We start from the raw sequence: 16,320 nt of genomic DNA, 5'->3' as shown, positions 1-16,320 counted from the left end.
TTTTTATTTCCATATAAAAAAAAAAAAAAAAAAAAAAAAAAAAAAAAAAAAACCTGAGACATTCAAGGGTATAGTGATCAAAGAAAATGTAAATAATGTTAGTGTAATTCATATTCAATTGTATCAAGTACTCTAAACATAGTTAATCACCAATGCAATAATCATCAAAGATGTAACAGTAGTTTATCTCAGATAAAGAGTTCTTACATCAAAAGAGGAATCATACTTAAACAAATACAATAGATGTAATTAAACCAAAGCTAATAGGATAAAACAACAGAATTCAATGCTCTAGAGAATACAGATCCCTGTAAAGTGCATGCCATTCCCATTAGATTTCTCATCAAGTATTTTCAAGATCCCATGTAGCCAACACAAGATCTTGCAAAATAAGATGCAATAAAATTATCGTGCTATATCACCTTCGTCAGAAGCCAATCTTCCTATTCATGATGATGTTTTCTCTTCTTTTTCTCAGACCGCTTCTTGTGCCTGCGCACTAGACCATCATCCAAGCCACTGTCATCAGAAGCGGATTCTGAGGATGCCCTACTGTTCCGCTTATGCCTCTTTTCAGCAGAATCCTTAGGTGAATCATCTTCTGAATACCACTGACTCCTTCCTCTGCTCTTCTCCTTTCTCCTACTCCTCCCCCTCCTTCGCCTGCGTTCTTCTTCATCGTCATCTGATGAGTCTCTTTTCCTTCTCTTCTCCTTTCTCCTCTTCCTGTTTACTTCATCCTCATCCTCAGAATCGCTGTGCGCCCTCTTCCCACTCCTCTTCTTTGACTTACCTTTTCTCTTTCTATCTCTACAATCCGATTCTGTCCCATCATCATCCTTCCTCTTCCTACTTTTACTAGCCTTTGCCTTACTTCGACTAACTCTTTTCCCATATTTTCCAGCTATCGCCCTCTCAATCTCAGAATCATAATCAGAATCTGAACTCTCACTCTCCTCCTCTTCCTCCTCACTGCTTTCCACTTTCTCCGTCACAGTCTTTCCCTTCCCTTTCATTCTCTCGCCCTTCAACTTCTCCAAGCCGTACAAAACCGCAGCCTCAATCGCCTCTGAATCCTTCCCCTCCTTAACCTCTTCCTTCGCACTCAAAAAATTCCGACACTGAAACGTCAAGTGCCCAACACGGCCACATTTCTTGCACGATCCACGAGCCTCATCCGCATTCGACCCCGTGATACGGGCAAGAGCAAGAAGGCCCTGGAAACTAGCATAGGCATTCTCAGGGTCGGGCTCCGATGCTGTATTCACCTCGGACGAATTTACTCCTCCCCCTCCTTCGCCTGCGTTCTTCTTCATCGTCATCTGATGAGTCTCTTTTCCTTCTCTTCTCCTTTCTCCTCTTCCTTTTTACTTCATCCTCATCCTCAGAATCGCTGTGCGCCCTCTTCCCACTCCTCTTCTTTGACTTACCTTTTCTCTTTCTATCTCTACAATCCGATTCTGTCCCATCATCATCCTTCCTCTTCCTACTTTTACTAGCCTTTGCCTTACTTCGACTAACTCTTTTCCCATATTTTCCAGCTATCGCCCTCTCAATCTCAGAATCATAATCAGAATCTGAACTCTCACTCTCCTCCTCTTCCTCCTCACTGCTTTCCACTTTCTCCGTCACAGTCTTTCCCTTCCCTTTCATTCTCTCGCCCTTCAACTTCTCCAAGCCGTACAAAACCGCAGCCTCAATCGCCTCTGAATCCTTCCCCTCCTTAACCTCTTCCTTCGCACTCAAAAAATTCCGACACTGAAACGTCAAGTGCCCAACACGGCCACATTTCTTGCACGATCCACGAGCCTCATCCGCATTCGACCCCGTGATACGGGCAAGAGCAAGAAGGCCCTGGAAACTAGCATAGGCATTCTCAGGGTCGGGCTCTGATGCCGTATTCACCTCGGACGAATTGATCCTCTTCTCATCTTTGTTCGGCGCATAGGGATCATACCCGATTGCGCTCTGCCATATGCCATGAGTCTGTAAGGCAGCGCTACTGTGCACCCGGTTGTTCGCCGGCATGCGAACCCTCCCCGCTGTGGCCGGCATGTTGCCAAATCAATAAATAACCCTCAAAAACTACGGTTTGTTTAACCAGAGTAATTGAAATTGAAGATATTATACCTAGGAGGAGAAATTATAGAAATAGAAATTAACAAAAAGTAGGGTTTTCAATTGGGGATCTGAAATCAGAATATTCACACGAAATTCATAAGAACAGCATATTTATAAGGAAAACAAAGGAACAATTTACGACGTCGGTTAGATTACTTGTGACCGACATTAATTTTTTGTTTGACCGTAGAGCTCCTCAATCTATTGAATGTATAGCAAAAAGGTTCTAAACTTATTATTATAGCATTATGATCCCTGATCTTTTCTTTTGGTTGCAGTAAAGTACATAATGGTAGGATAATTCGGCCCATATATCTTGGAAGCTGAACTATTTCGATTTCCATTGAAAACTGTAAAATAAAATTATTGGTTCTACATAAAGAAGAATTGAAAATCTTTTTGTCGCTAGAAATTTTGATTCTCTATGGACGGCGTGGATTACATAATATATATTTTTTTAATTTTTACAAACCAAAAATGAATTTTGCAAGCTCTCTCTATTAATTTTTTTTTTTTTTTTTTGGATAAATCTATAAATAGGTCTGGTGTTTATTGTAGAGATTTGGGGAAATGTGGTTGGTATAGACCGTCTCCTTGGTTTCATTCACGTCCCCTACTTTTATTATTAAATTAGTCAAAAGTAAATGTGTGTTGCATGTTGTTTTGAATGGGTTTATAAGTGTCGTAAATGTAATAGTTGAAGATGCCTTAATTTGGAAGATAATTGAAAAAAAATTGTTGATATGAAATGAACTTTTTATTCAATGAGAATATCTTTGTACACTATATTTTTTGTATGATTAGGGGTATTCGACTTAACTAAAACCTTTGTAGTTGTCATAGAAATTCCTCTTGAAAGTGCAATGTATAACTGTTCATGCGAGAATACATGTTGTGGAAGATATACTCCTATGTGAGGTATTGTCTGTCCTTGAACTTTGTTGATTGTCATTGCAAAACAAAGACGTACATGAAACTGTTTTCGTATGAATTTGAATGTATATCTTTCATAATTTATAGGACTTCATGGTATACGCGGAATGAATTCGAGTTTGCCAGAGTACTGTTCAGTAGTTATCTTTGCATGTATAACATGTGTACTAAGTTGATGACAAACCATTATATTCCCATTGCAGAGTCTATTTGAAGGATTTAGATTTCTCAAGAGCATTATTGGACAATTTATTTTCAACACTAATCGATGAGGTCGAACTCCATTTGGAAGTAATATGTTGAGAAACTCAGGTTGATGGTAATTATTTGTGTCATCAATTGCTACATCATAACTAAGAAACTCTTTAGTTTCACCCGGGAAAAGATCAATCATTTTTTTGTTTATGAGATCAACGTTTTCATATGTAGTGGATAGAATCGCCCTTTGTGTCATATATTCTGATGATCCTGCATTATTTGGTAGGTTTGAGAAGACAGAGTTGATTAAATTGAGCTCTAGAGAGTTGTTGTTGGAGGAGGAAAGTACAATGTCTTTAGGAAGTGAGATGAAGTATTCTCTTGTAGTTGGTTCTATTCCATTGCTGATTTTGATCAAGTATTCCGCGAATTGATGATACTTTTACGTTCTCATGTTCTGTGTCAAATGTAGTTTATGCATTTCTTCCCAATGATATGATCGTACTAAACTTTCATTAACTATTTGTTGTCTTATTGCTTACGAGACAACTGGAAGAACCTGGCAAAAATCTTCCCCAAGTACCATTACTTTACTCCCAAACGATTCAAAGTTGTTCACGATATCTTGAAAAGTCCTATCGACTGTCTCAATGGTTGCTCTCTTTGCCATTGGAGCTTTATCCCATATAATGAGTGCTGCTTGTCAAATAAGTTTGACTCAACTGCTTTGCTTTGATGTATGATATATCGATGATTTATTTGTTTGCAACGGAATGTTGAATTTCAAATGAGCTGTTCGCCCTCGAGACAGTATTGAAGCAGCTACTCTAGAAGTTGCAGGTGCAAGTGTTATATCTTATTTCAGCAAGTAATGCTCGATTTAGAAGTGTTTCACCACCTGGTCCATCAACAAAGAAAACCTCACCTTTTTTATTGTTTAGTTTATCAAATATGAGATCATATGCTTGTCTCTGATCATAATTTAGATAATGATCAGCCTGTGTATCTTCAATTGGTGTTTCAATTCATATTTCATCTAATATGTCCTTTGTACTGAGAGAATGCGTATCCGTGGAGACAGTTGTTAGTTGAGGCAAGTCATAGGCATTGATGCTTTTCCCTATGGACTGAAGGAATGATTGAATATCCTGAAATGCATAATGAAGTTGTAATTGTAATGAATCTTGATCTTATTTTCTAAAATCTTTAGACATATGTTCGAAGTAAAGATCTCATAAATTTCTAACATTAGTAGGTTCACAATAAATCAATAGTGTAGCAAAGAGTCTTCTAAATGCTCGAGGCATGTCAAAAGCAGCTACTTCATCTAAGCGTTCAATGATACTTCGATCAGACTCAAGAAGCCCTCTTTTTTGGGCCGCTTCTTTAAAAGTCCGGAATTGACTCCCATTAACATTCATGAGGTCCTCAAAAGGCTTTGATCCCATTACATGATTTAGTAATAAATGAAGATAATATCTTTCCCCCTCAGCTTGATTTGCTCCTGCAATGCTTGATATCACTTCTCCTTTTTCCTTTTTGTCCCACGGGCCTGCCTATTTTATATGTAGTGTTCTAGAAATTCTCAATATAAGAACCTCGTTGCATCTTCATTGTTGTTACACATTTTGAAATATTCCGTCAACATCATCCTTGAGACGTGATCGAATTGAATAACTCTATTCAGATCTTGGTTTTCCCAATAAGATACCGTTTGTTGATTAGGGAGGTGAAGTTGTAAGTTGACGACAACGGGTGACATTTCATTCTATTGAAATTCATAAATTCTCCATAAAGCTTCTTGTGCAGATACCCAACGTGCATCTTGGAAATCTCGTATTTCATTTATTGTCATATTATCATCATCATCATGAGATATGTAGATAGTTGCTCTATCATGACCTTTGTAGATATACTTATATACATATTTTTCAACTTTCAAACCAGGACAAATCTCGACATTGATATGACAATTATACCGTAGAAGCAAATATGTAAGGAACAACCCATCTGTTATAAAGTGTTGCGTTTCGAACTTTGACCTATGAATTTGAAATTGAAGAAGTTTGACTAATTGTTACGTACTAATATTGTAAGTTAAAAAACTAATGTTAATAAGAATAATAATCGTATTTACCTTTTTTCCATCATTTCTTCTTCTTCATCTATATATTGGATATGCATCATTCCCTTGCATTGTCTTCGAGCAAAATGGTCTTGGATAACGGAATCTATATGTCACGTTCACCATGTAAGGACATTTCTTGTTATATTCTTCACATGGTACATGTAGCATGTGTTTGACAACTACTTCATAAAGAGGCAAATTTGTTTTTTTATCTTGGATTTCTACCTACACATATTTGTCATATTGGCCAACATTCGTGATTTTGTAACCTCTTTTCAATATAATTAACATGTGAGTATGTGGAAGTTCTCTTTTTTTGAAATTCAATCATATAAACATAAGTCGCAACTTTGTCAAGAATCTCTTTCTTCAATATTTGATCTTTTAGATCCATTAGCTTTCCTCTAAAGACTACTGCAGTGAGATTTGGGACTATCTTGATGACGTTGACCTTTTTCGAGTTTGTCTTTTATTTCTTTCCATTCAGAATTGCATCTCATTGTTAAAAAAATATCTGGTCTTCCAAAATGTTGAACTAATGCCATAGCATCCAAGTAACGACATCGCATGTCTCGTGGGCCTCCAATAAATGATGCAGGGAGAATAATTCTTTTTCCAACTTGATCTCCTCTTGTTTTGCCCATATTTACAGTGTCAACGATTCCTTGATATAATTCTAATCAAATGCGTGATTGTTGTGTCCTGCAGAAATCAAGTCTAGTAGTTTCGAGCTTTATATACTTGTCAACAATATATTACTATAGTAGTCATCCTGTCCAAAGAAGTATTGATTTGCTGGACAGTCAAATTTGGAGCTTATAACAATAATATTCTTGGCAAGATATTTTTTATGCTTGGGTTCGGGTAACTCTTGTTAAAAAACACAATAATATATATTAGATAATGTTTATATGAAATATTTCATTTCAGATTAAATAAATGCATTTATATGCAAAAAAATGAATTTCACCATGTGTTCTTTTTTGATGATATCCTCTGCAGAATTAAAATTGGGAAAAATCATTGGTGGTTGCAATTGTACATATCATTTTGCTGGTTACATTGTTTTCAACTCTGTTTCTTTTAATGTCTTGGGGCCAACCCCCCTCCCCATTTGGAAATAACAGAGGATATTGAAGTGAATCATAACAGTTGAAGTAGTATCGAATATTATGTCGATTTCCAAAATGTGCATGAACAACAATATCCCTTTCGAAAGGTATCAGATCATCGTTTCCTTCTATCCATAAGGTAGCTACTTGATCGATGGTCGGTGTATTGTATACAAGTTGATCGACATTAACATTGCTTGCAATATGTATCTGTATATTGCCAATGCATTATTGATCCTTTATGGTACGAAAAAATTGAGCATGAGAATTGTGTTGTAGGATTTGCATTAGCTACTGAACAATGGTCTTATCAAGATCGGCATCTCTTAGTATGTGAATCTTGTTTTCCAATTCGTGATCAACATCTTAAAATACAATTGAAAAAATATCGGTCATTTTTCTGATAAAAGAGCTGGAAGATCATGGCATATTTGCCCTTGAGCTCTAAATGTGTACGCTCCTTTATTTGATGTAGTGAGATCTTTATCCAAATTTACATTGAACGAAGTGAAGGAGAATATGCTATTATAACCTCTCAGGTTTTTTTGAAATAAAATCCTTTCAAATGATACAATTCATTTGGTACTTTATTGTCAGCAAGTTGGACCTAATAAATGTTGAATGGAAAATTTTTAAATAATAAATTATATAAACGCTTTATGATAGAAGGTAGAAAATATTTGTACTAACCATTTTGACAACAAAATGCAGGAGTTTCGTACTCATATTTTGTTGCGCCACAAAAAGTGCATAAACGTATTTTCTTAAGATTGTGTATTGGAGAACAAAAAGGTGCAAATAAATTTATTCCTGTACAATATCAAATGAACTTTGATAACTAATAATGGAAAAAATTAATGTAGATGAGAGTCAATCTAATGGTCCAATAGTAGGACCTTGAATTTGATTCCAATTTTATTATTGTTTGGTTTCAATGGAAGATGAGATACTGCACTTGTTGCCCATGTCCTCTGTGTGTCTCTTCTTTCTTGATTCATTTGTAAGCTGAATCTTTTTGATCCTTTGTTCTTGTGAGAGCCTTGAATATTTCATTCTTTTACGTTGGTTATCCATGTGTAAGAAATTATTTCCCGTGATTCGACATCAAGAAAATAAAAGAATTTAAAGAGTTATTGATTAGGGGACACTCAAAGATGTAATCAATTAAACAAATAAATGATAAAATATATTTATTCTATTTTTTAATACTTCCAATTATTTGCCCATGATTTCCTGTCAAGGAGTCAAAATAATTTTCTTAAAATTATAATATCTATATAAAAAAAATTTAGATGTAAAAATAATCATGATGAAAAAAGTCGTATAATCGTTTATAAACCCTATAAAGCAATAAAAAAAAATTTCGTCACTTTTTTTTAAAAGTTTGATTGTGATCCCCTAATGTAAAATGTCTGTGTCTGCGTTTGGCCCTGATCCTCTTTGTAGGTCCCAATAATTTGTAGAATCCTCCACCACATAATAGTTTTTTAGTGCTAAACAGAAAAAGAGAAAATAAATAATCTTTCAACTATATGAAAATGTATTTAGACTTAGTAATAATGTAAATATAATCATTATAACTAAATAAACCATGCTCACCTATTTTTAATAGCAGTAGTTTCTTCAAGTTGTGGACTGATTTCAATGATACTAACATTTGAAGTGGAGATGTTTAGTTCATCTGTTCGATAGACGTTTGTAAGAAATGGCATACATTGTTGATTTTATCATACAGTTCTTTTTAATGCGATAATAAAATAATAATTACAGAGTATCACCTTCATAGTAACTTGCTTTCACATTGAAAGCTTGAATAACTGGCATTTCATGAACAGTGTCTCCCATAAACTTTCCTTCGTTGTCAGCCAAATCTCCCCACAGAATTTCATTGTATTACACCTGTACTAAGAACAAAGCTGTTGATTAAATAATATTAAAAAGTTTTCTTCTTTTTATTTGATTAAAAATAGTTGTTTGAATTTATAGATGATATTTACCCACTGTCTAGGATAGTCACTTCTCGTTTCTTCCTTGTTCTTTCACTTGGCCTCTTAACATTGATGATGAATGCAGATTTTACTTTGACTACCAATCCTACAATATCTGAAAACAAAGAGAAAAAAAATTTACAGAAACAATTCATTAGCCAATGGATAGCCTTAGATATCATGAATTTTCTACACCAATGCTTTCACTAATGTCATGTGGAGTGTTTTTTACCCCCATATTCAATAAATAGCTTAATAAAATCGAACTTGACATAAAATGTGGGTAGAGTTTTTTGAATTTTAGAATTAATACTAAGTAAGACTCTCTGAACGTGATTGTAAGCTATGCATTTGACTAAAAAATATAACTACCAATTACGATATCTCCGCTAGCAAAATTTGGCACTTCATTGAATTGAAGAAAAGAGTTTGATATCTTATAGCATATGCGTTCTTCAATTTCTTCTACTTCCGTTGTAGTTGTGAAAGACAATTCGATTTCATCATTCACATTTCGATACTTCCCATTGACAGGTCTTACGCTTCCATTTCGTATAATATAAGATTTTCCCTTTTCAATTATAGCATCGAATTTTTGAATTGCATCATTGAATAACATGGCTTGAATTTAATATCCCTGTAGAGAAATCACTATGTTACTTCTAATATACATGATTGAATAAATTCAAATATGAATATACAACTTAATCATTACTCCACTACCATGAAAACTAAATTAAAACAATCTAGCGTTGCATAAATATTCGGCTCATATCAATTTAGAATTATTAAATATAAGGGTTAGAGTAGTAGATATATTACCTCCTTGTCAATTGGATGATCTTCAAAAGATCAAATTTTCCAGTATTGTTGGAATAAGATTTGACCAAACCTTTTTGAACCACCGTCACTTTAATGAACCATTCATTTTCATATGCCGATAAATCTCTTATAGCCTTTGATTCCATGATGGGGGAGAGCAAAATATTTGATGATTTGATTGAAATGTAACAACAACCAATCTATAACAACAATCAATCTGTCATTTGTGTGTGTATGATTTTCATTTTATGTGTGCATGCATGCATTATGATTCACCGAATTAATTGGTATAGAATTTGCATTGATTTTGATACAATGAATCTTTGCATGTATAATAAGCATTTTGCACCTTTTATCTCCTCAAACTATTCTGGTCATAAATTGTTGAGCCTGTGTTAGATCATGACATTACTCTCATAAGCCCCCATTGGTTATGTGCAGTTTTTCCCTAAATCGGCCAAAGCATTGATATTGATGCAACGAATCTTTGAATGTATAATAAGCATTTTGCACATTTATATAGATTAATGTCTGATGACCAAGTGAACTAATCATATTAACATAATTCCAAAGGCATTTATTAAAGAAGAAAAGAGTCAAGCAAATCCATGCATATGCCTATTTTATTACGTGAATAGTGGCAAGTACATTTCTACCAAACAAATAAAAGGTGTGATAATTTTCCATCTGTGAACTACTTTAGGAAGTAAGAAAGAGAGTAATCTATTTTGATTTCCCATTTTTGCACGATAAATTTTAAAATAAACTCGTTTGTATAATTATCAGTGTCAAAATTTCATAAAATTTTAAGGAAAAGTAAGGAACATCTTATAATATGACATATCCAACATTTATTTTATATACAATAAATTATACAACTAAAACCACATTTATTAGACCCAACAAGGACATCGACTCGACCAAAATATTGGATCTCGGGTTATTGGTCGAATCGGTGGGTCAATGCTTAAAAATTTTAAAAAGTTATTTAAAGTATAAATTTTTTCTTTGATACAAAATTATGGAGTGGTTTTTAAATTATTTGTCTTTAATTATTTATTTATTTTTAGATTATTTTGTTACATATTCAATTCATCTTAATTAAAACTAGGACTATACATATATATATATATGTGTGTGTGTGTGTGTGTGTGTGCGCGCGCGCGCGCTCGCGCATATTTATATATTGTTGCAAATGAATACTAATTAGCTATTGTGTTCTCGTGGTTAGGTGCCCCAAGGTTCTATTTGATCACCAAAACTTTAAAAACAACTTTTGAAAATTTGTTCAAATGAGTCAACCTGGAGGTTTGGGCTAAAGGTTGTTTTTGATCAAGTCATTTACATTTATTAAAAATTACTCTACTTGGCCGAGTCAAGGGCCCAGGTCACGGATTTTTCTGCACGACGGATCTGTCAGGGTTGAGTTTTATAGCTAGGACTAAAACTATGATTTTCTTATACGATGAGCGAGTCAATAGTCCGAATCATCTTTATTTCAGTGGTGTAATCAAAATATATCAGTCATTGTTAAAGTATTTGAGCAGATTTGTAGCTCAAAAATTGGAACAAAGTTTCATTTTGTTGATTCCTCGTATGAATTAATGGAGCGCTTGCCACAGTTGTAGAAGGGTTTTATGGGGAATCTATATTAGGCCAACTTCATCTAAAAACTATTTTTGTCAGATAAATCACTTGGAAAATTATTCAAATAAATATGTTCAAAAATAGCTTATTAATCTCAAAATCAGCTTTTGAGATTTCGGAACCGGTCAAACAGACCCTAAACATTTATGATGAGAAGGGTTGCGAATTTGTACTTTTGAATCTCAATGTTTCAATGGTAAAAAGGCAGAAAAAGGATAAGACGTCAAAATGATAAAGTCGCTTGCATGCAGGTGACCTTTTGACATTGAAGTAATACCACATTTTGCATAGGGAAATGCTATTCGTACAGACTCATTTGCACAGACTCTGTAAAGATGCTCTCACATGGGGGTGGACCCCACACATGGGGTCCACATGTGGGGTCCACCCCCATGTGAGAGGCCCTGTACAGACCCTGTGCAAATGGGTCTGTACAAGGAGTTTAATCCTTTTGCATATTACCTCGATCTGTGTAGTATTTGGCATTATTTTTTGAGAGTCAATGTTTTGCTACCATAACATATTGCCAAAGTCAATATTTATCGTCAAGGGCGATAATATTTTCTTATCAACCAAAATGGGTGATAGAAGGCTAAAAGAACAGTTGAAAATATTGTACCATAATAATAAGGTAAGTACCAAGAATTTGTAAGTGTTATTCCCTACGTTCAATCGACTTTGGACACAAAAACTTTTAATATATAGTTAATGCAATTTATGGCAGATCAATTATTTAATAAATTACTGTTTGATCGAATTAAATAATGGAGTCCGTAAATTCAAATCTTAGTAATTTGTTAATCACAAAGAGTTGTGATTGTGAGATACAAATTACACATGATTGAATCTTAAATCATCCGTGATTATAAGTAATGACGAGATATGGATATCGTTATTATGGATAGACCATCACGTGTGTCATTTCTTACTTGTGAAATAAGTAGCTGATCTCACAAGCTAAAATGTGGTGACATTTGAATAAATACGTGTATGTTTTGTTAAAGAACAAAATATTGGAGACCCATTGAAAGATTTAACATGAATAATTATCTGAGTGTAAGTGGTTAATATCTAACGTTCGGTAGGGGAATTGGTCATTTGACTTGAGGTCGTCATAGTGCCTTCTATGTGAACACTCATGCTCTGACGGTGTTGGATATTGCTCAGTCAATGGCCACTAATATGACATCGCTCGGGTATGTCAAGAATCATATGAAGGTTGTGAATAACCAATAGAAGATTCGTTACTCTTAGATAGTAAGAGATTATGATCTACATTTCATTCTATTAAGTCGATAGCGAAATCTTTGGCCAAAGTGTACTTAGAAGTTGGAAAAGAGTTTTTCGACTTATATTGACTTAATAGTACAAATGAAATATATGATCGATAATTGAGATTGTCACATTTTCATATCTCGTAATTGATCGAATCATATTGACGAAGGGATTATAGTTTCACAGTAAACAAACGAGTTTGGTTTTGTCATACCACGTGACATTTCTCATCACATATACTGCATTGACACATTGCTAGATGTCAATTTGAGACGGCGAGTGTGAATTGGTGATAAATTAAAAGGGTGTTTTAATTTATCAATTTTGATTAGATCAAAATAATATTTCACGTCATTAGGTATCGTGTTCGAGAACCTGATGAGTAGCACACAAAAGGAGAACTGGTAGATTGTGATTTGTCAATTAATTAATTTAACAAACTTTGGATAAATTAATTAATTAGGTTGCTTATTTATAGACCTAAATTAATTCACGGACCGAATTTAATTAAATAGGTTAATTAAATATTGGACCGGACCAGGCTAAGCCCCCATGGACTGAAAACCACAAAAAAAAAAATAATAATAAAAAAATTGCCCCAACCCGGTCCGGTCGGGCTAGTTTTTGCCCACTGTTAGTTATACAATTTTTTCATCTTTATTATTTTTATATCTGAAAAAAATTATATATAAAAAAATTCAATTATTTTTAGGATTTTTTTTTAATTATTGTTACATTTTCCTCTCGATCAATTAATTTTTTTTTTCAAATGATGTCAAAAATTTTATTAGGAAATTTATTAGATTATTTTTAAACAAAATAATTGATTGAGAGGAAAAAGTAACGATAATAAAAAAATCCTAAAAATGATTGAATTTTTTAGATGTAAAAATAATCAAGATGAAAAAAGTAGTATAACAGTTTTTAACTCATTTAAAAAAAAAAAAAAATTCGTCACTTTTTAAAAAAGTTTGATTGTGATCTCCTAATATAAAATGTTTGGGTCCGCCCCTAGGATTACTCTAATGAATTTTACGAGGCAAAGTCACTTGTAATAAGATCTTCTTAAAGAAGAGGGTCTACACTCTTTTAATGGTGAAATCTGCATCTTATAACATTATCGCCTCTGCTATTATCAAAGAAGAACAAATATGCAGAAATAAGGAAAATAGACAAGGCAGTTCATAGCAAGATGACGTCTTATCTAGAACATAAACTTATTTGTGTAGAATTTGTATTTGTAGGAGATAATCATGCCTCGAAGATCGATGGTTTTGAAATCATTAAGATGAAAATATATGATAATTAGATTCTTGATTTGGATCCGTATGCATGCACATAAAGAAAACCTCTAACTAAACACGATTACACATTCTAAAAGTATGATCATAAATAAACTAATCATTGTCTTATTTATCTTACTACATGGGACAAAGAACACTAATTCGTCAATCCAACACATAAACCTCTTCAAATGGGTATACCTTTGAACTCCAATTTTTCATTCATTCGATCATCATTTTGGCAAATGAATATATGATTTAGTCATTATCACGATGGAGAACACGAACTATACTTTAATCTTTCAGAAAGAAGAAATGAATTACACCAATAAAATAACAAACACCCCCATTTTATGTGTCATTTTCCAACAATAAGTTGAACTTGACCATCGTGCCGCAAGAGTAATGTAGGTGAACCCAAGTTCCCTTTTTTGTATTATAATTCTTGAATTTATTATTTTTATTTTCAGGATCTAATTAAAACATTGCTTTGTACACAAATACAATGTGAAGATTTTGACAAAAGTAGTGATCCAATACCTAGCCATTTTCTTGCATTATTTTTGTCCCCAACGTTTGAGAGATTAAAAGTCCCTCTTGTTAGTTGTTAATATATTTTTAAAAGGACAAATTTATCTTTTAATAAACAGTAATTAAATAAAATACAAAAGATAAAGAAAAGAAAATTCATATGAAAAGACCAAACTGTCCTCATCTTCTTTATCTAAAAACGTTAGGGCTTGTCAATCCACAATGGACCAAAATGTTAAAGCATCCCATGATCATAATGTGCAAAGTATAGTCCGATCACATCACCCATCAGAATTAAAAACCAATAACTAACAGGCTCCTTTCAGGTCCTGCACTGGTACCACCTGTATGGCTGCTCTCTTTTTTTCTTTTCTTTTTTAAGGCCAACAATTAATCAAAAATTACCAAGTGTGGTACCTATAAAAATTTTGTGATGGAGCCTTGTACCTATAGCATCGCTCCAACGATAGGGGCCATTTCCAAGTGCAGACATGGCAATTTTTGATTGACAAAATTTTCTCTTATTTATTTTGACTGTCAATGAAATTTCTTCAAGTTTATATCTGTATAAAATCTTGTTATTGACCATGTTCTTGTTGCAGATCTATAGAAGAATTAAGCTTTTCTAAACTAAATTTTGAAATTATAAAAGTAAGTCAAGACTTTTTTCAAGAATTATGCTTTTCTTAACTAAATTCTCAACTAGCTTAAAAGTTAAAACAAATTCAATGATTAACCCAAAAAAAAAAAAAAAAAAAAGTTACCTAAAAATTAAAAATATCCACGCGTATGTAGCCGTTAAAACGGTTAAGGTAATAAAAAAATCTTTACGTTGACTAAAAACAAATAGCATCTTTTGTTTCCTTGTAGAGACTTTTATTTCCTTGTAGAGACTCACACACAGTATATATAAATACCACTTGGCATTGCAAATTTCAGTCTGCTTAATCCTCTGTCTCTCTTCTCCACCGTCTTCCATAATCATGACTGATATTTTGTACCTTTTACTATTTGTTTTTGCCTCGACTGTGATGTTTTTGTTGATTCAATGTATGCTGACAAAAAGGCGGGAAAGATATGCAGAATCGGAACAACATATGCTGCCAGTCGTAAACCGTCAACCACCACCACCACCACCACCATCACCAACTTCAACTGGATCCCAGATGATGGAAGGGAAGAAGGATGAAATAGTCACCAATATTTACATCGAACAAGAAGGTGCAGATCGTGAATGCTCTATCTGTCTATCTGAATTCAAGGACCAGGAATTGTTCAGGCATCATCCAGCATGCAACCATGGATTTCACTTCGAATGCATCAAAACATGGTTGGATATCAGTCAAACCTGCCCATTGTGCCGCCGGAATACTGTCATTGAACCATGATTCTTGTTTTTCTTATATTACAAATCTTGAGCTTTTTCTTTCAATTTTGATCCTAGAAAGATATTTTTTTGTACATGAATACAATGCTTAGTTTCTGAAATGGGAGATGCTTTCAGTGAATGAATGTTGACAAGGAATATAGTGTACTAAGTGTAGTCATAAATGAAGACAGATCAAGTTTATTTCATTGTATTCTGTCATGAATCATGTCTTCTTGGATTTTTCTCTTTCTATTAGTTTTGTATCAAAATTTAATAAAAACCAAACACCTCAATTGAAGGCAATCGTGCCCCATAAATCAGGCCCAGACACTAATCCATCCCCTTCTCCATTACCTGTTGCTACCCCATTATCGAGTCCAAGACCATCAGCAAAACACCCACAAATCTTCCCCATCAACAGGCTCATATATTTAAGACTTGAAGACGTCGCCACCACGAATTGCTTAAAATCATGATTTTAAAATTTAATTATCATTAATCAGATCATTAAAAGAAGTTCAAAAAATATGTATTAATAGCATACAATATGTAGGAGAAACAGATTGGCATCTTTATTTCCTTGTAGAGACTCATGACACACCGTAGTATATAAATACCACTGCATTTCAATTTTCTGTCCACTCTAATCGCTCCGTCTCTCTTCTCCATTGTCTTGATTAATGATGTCTGATACTTTGGTTTTTTTACTAGTTGTTTTTGCCACGATTGTGTTGTTTTTAGTGATTTCTTGTCTGCCAAAGTGGCGGGACAGATATGCAGAATCAGCACCCCCACCGCTGCTTGAGAGTTCAGGTACGACAAAAAATATGATGATTTTATTATCGATTGCTTAATTTAAATGATTTTTGTTATTTAACACTTCAAATTCGTAATTAAAGTAAAAATAGTATAA

General features: G+C 33.7%; 2 protein-coding genes across 2 annotated transcripts; one reads left to right on the top strand and one right to left on the bottom strand.

Annotated features, from left to right (window-relative positions):
* Positions 1 to 139: 139 nt before the first annotated feature.
* LOC111389461 (CAX-interacting protein 4-like) lies at positions 140 to 2,218 on the bottom strand. The gene is made up of 2 exons (XM_023014379.1): positions 1,906 to 2,218; positions 140 to 1,268 (listed from the first exon to the last, which is right to left on the bottom strand). Exons 1-2 carry the CDS (start codon positions 2,053 to 2,055, stop codon positions 444 to 446), a joined length of 975 nt encoding a protein of 324 aa, XP_022870147.1. The 5' UTR covers positions 2,056 to 2,218; the 3' UTR covers positions 140 to 443.
* A 9,308-nt stretch (positions 2,219 to 11,526) lies between these two features.
* On the top strand, positions 11,527 to 15,426 carry LOC111389462 (RING-H2 finger protein ATL39-like). The gene is made up of 2 exons (XM_023014380.1): positions 11,527 to 11,580; positions 14,929 to 15,426. Exons 1-2 carry the CDS (start codon positions 11,527 to 11,529, stop codon positions 15,424 to 15,426), a joined length of 552 nt encoding a protein of 183 aa, XP_022870148.1.
* Positions 15,427 to 16,320: the final 894 nt, after the last annotated feature.

Source organism: Olea europaea, unplaced genomic scaffold (assembly GCF_002742605.1).
Source record: "Olea europaea var. sylvestris unplaced genomic scaffold, O_europaea_v1 scaffold592, whole genome shotgun sequence".
Lineage (NCBI taxonomy): Eukaryota > Viridiplantae > Streptophyta > Magnoliopsida > Lamiales > Oleaceae > Olea > Olea europaea.
This window is presented reverse-complemented; position numbering and strand designations above follow the sequence as displayed.

What these genes read in the sequence shown, in the direction of transcription:
- LOC111389461 (XM_023014379.1), bottom strand. Translation starts at nt 2,055, where the DNA reads ATGCCGGCCACAGCGGGGAGGGTTCGCATGCCGGCGAACAACCGGGTG. An exon ending in AGAGGATCAATTCGTCCGAG is followed by an intron (nt 1,269 to 1,905) that starts GTGAATACGGCA and finishes AATTCGTCCGAG; the next exon opens with GTGAATACAGCATCGGAGCC.
- LOC111389462 (XM_023014380.1), top strand. Translation starts at nt 11,527, where the DNA reads ATGGGTGATAGAAGGCTAAAAGAACAGTTGAAAATATTGTACCATAAT. An exon ending in TATTGTACCATAATAATAAG is followed by an intron (nt 11,581 to 14,928) that starts GTAAGTACCAAG and finishes ATTTCCTTGTAG; the next exon opens with AGACTCACACACAGTATATA.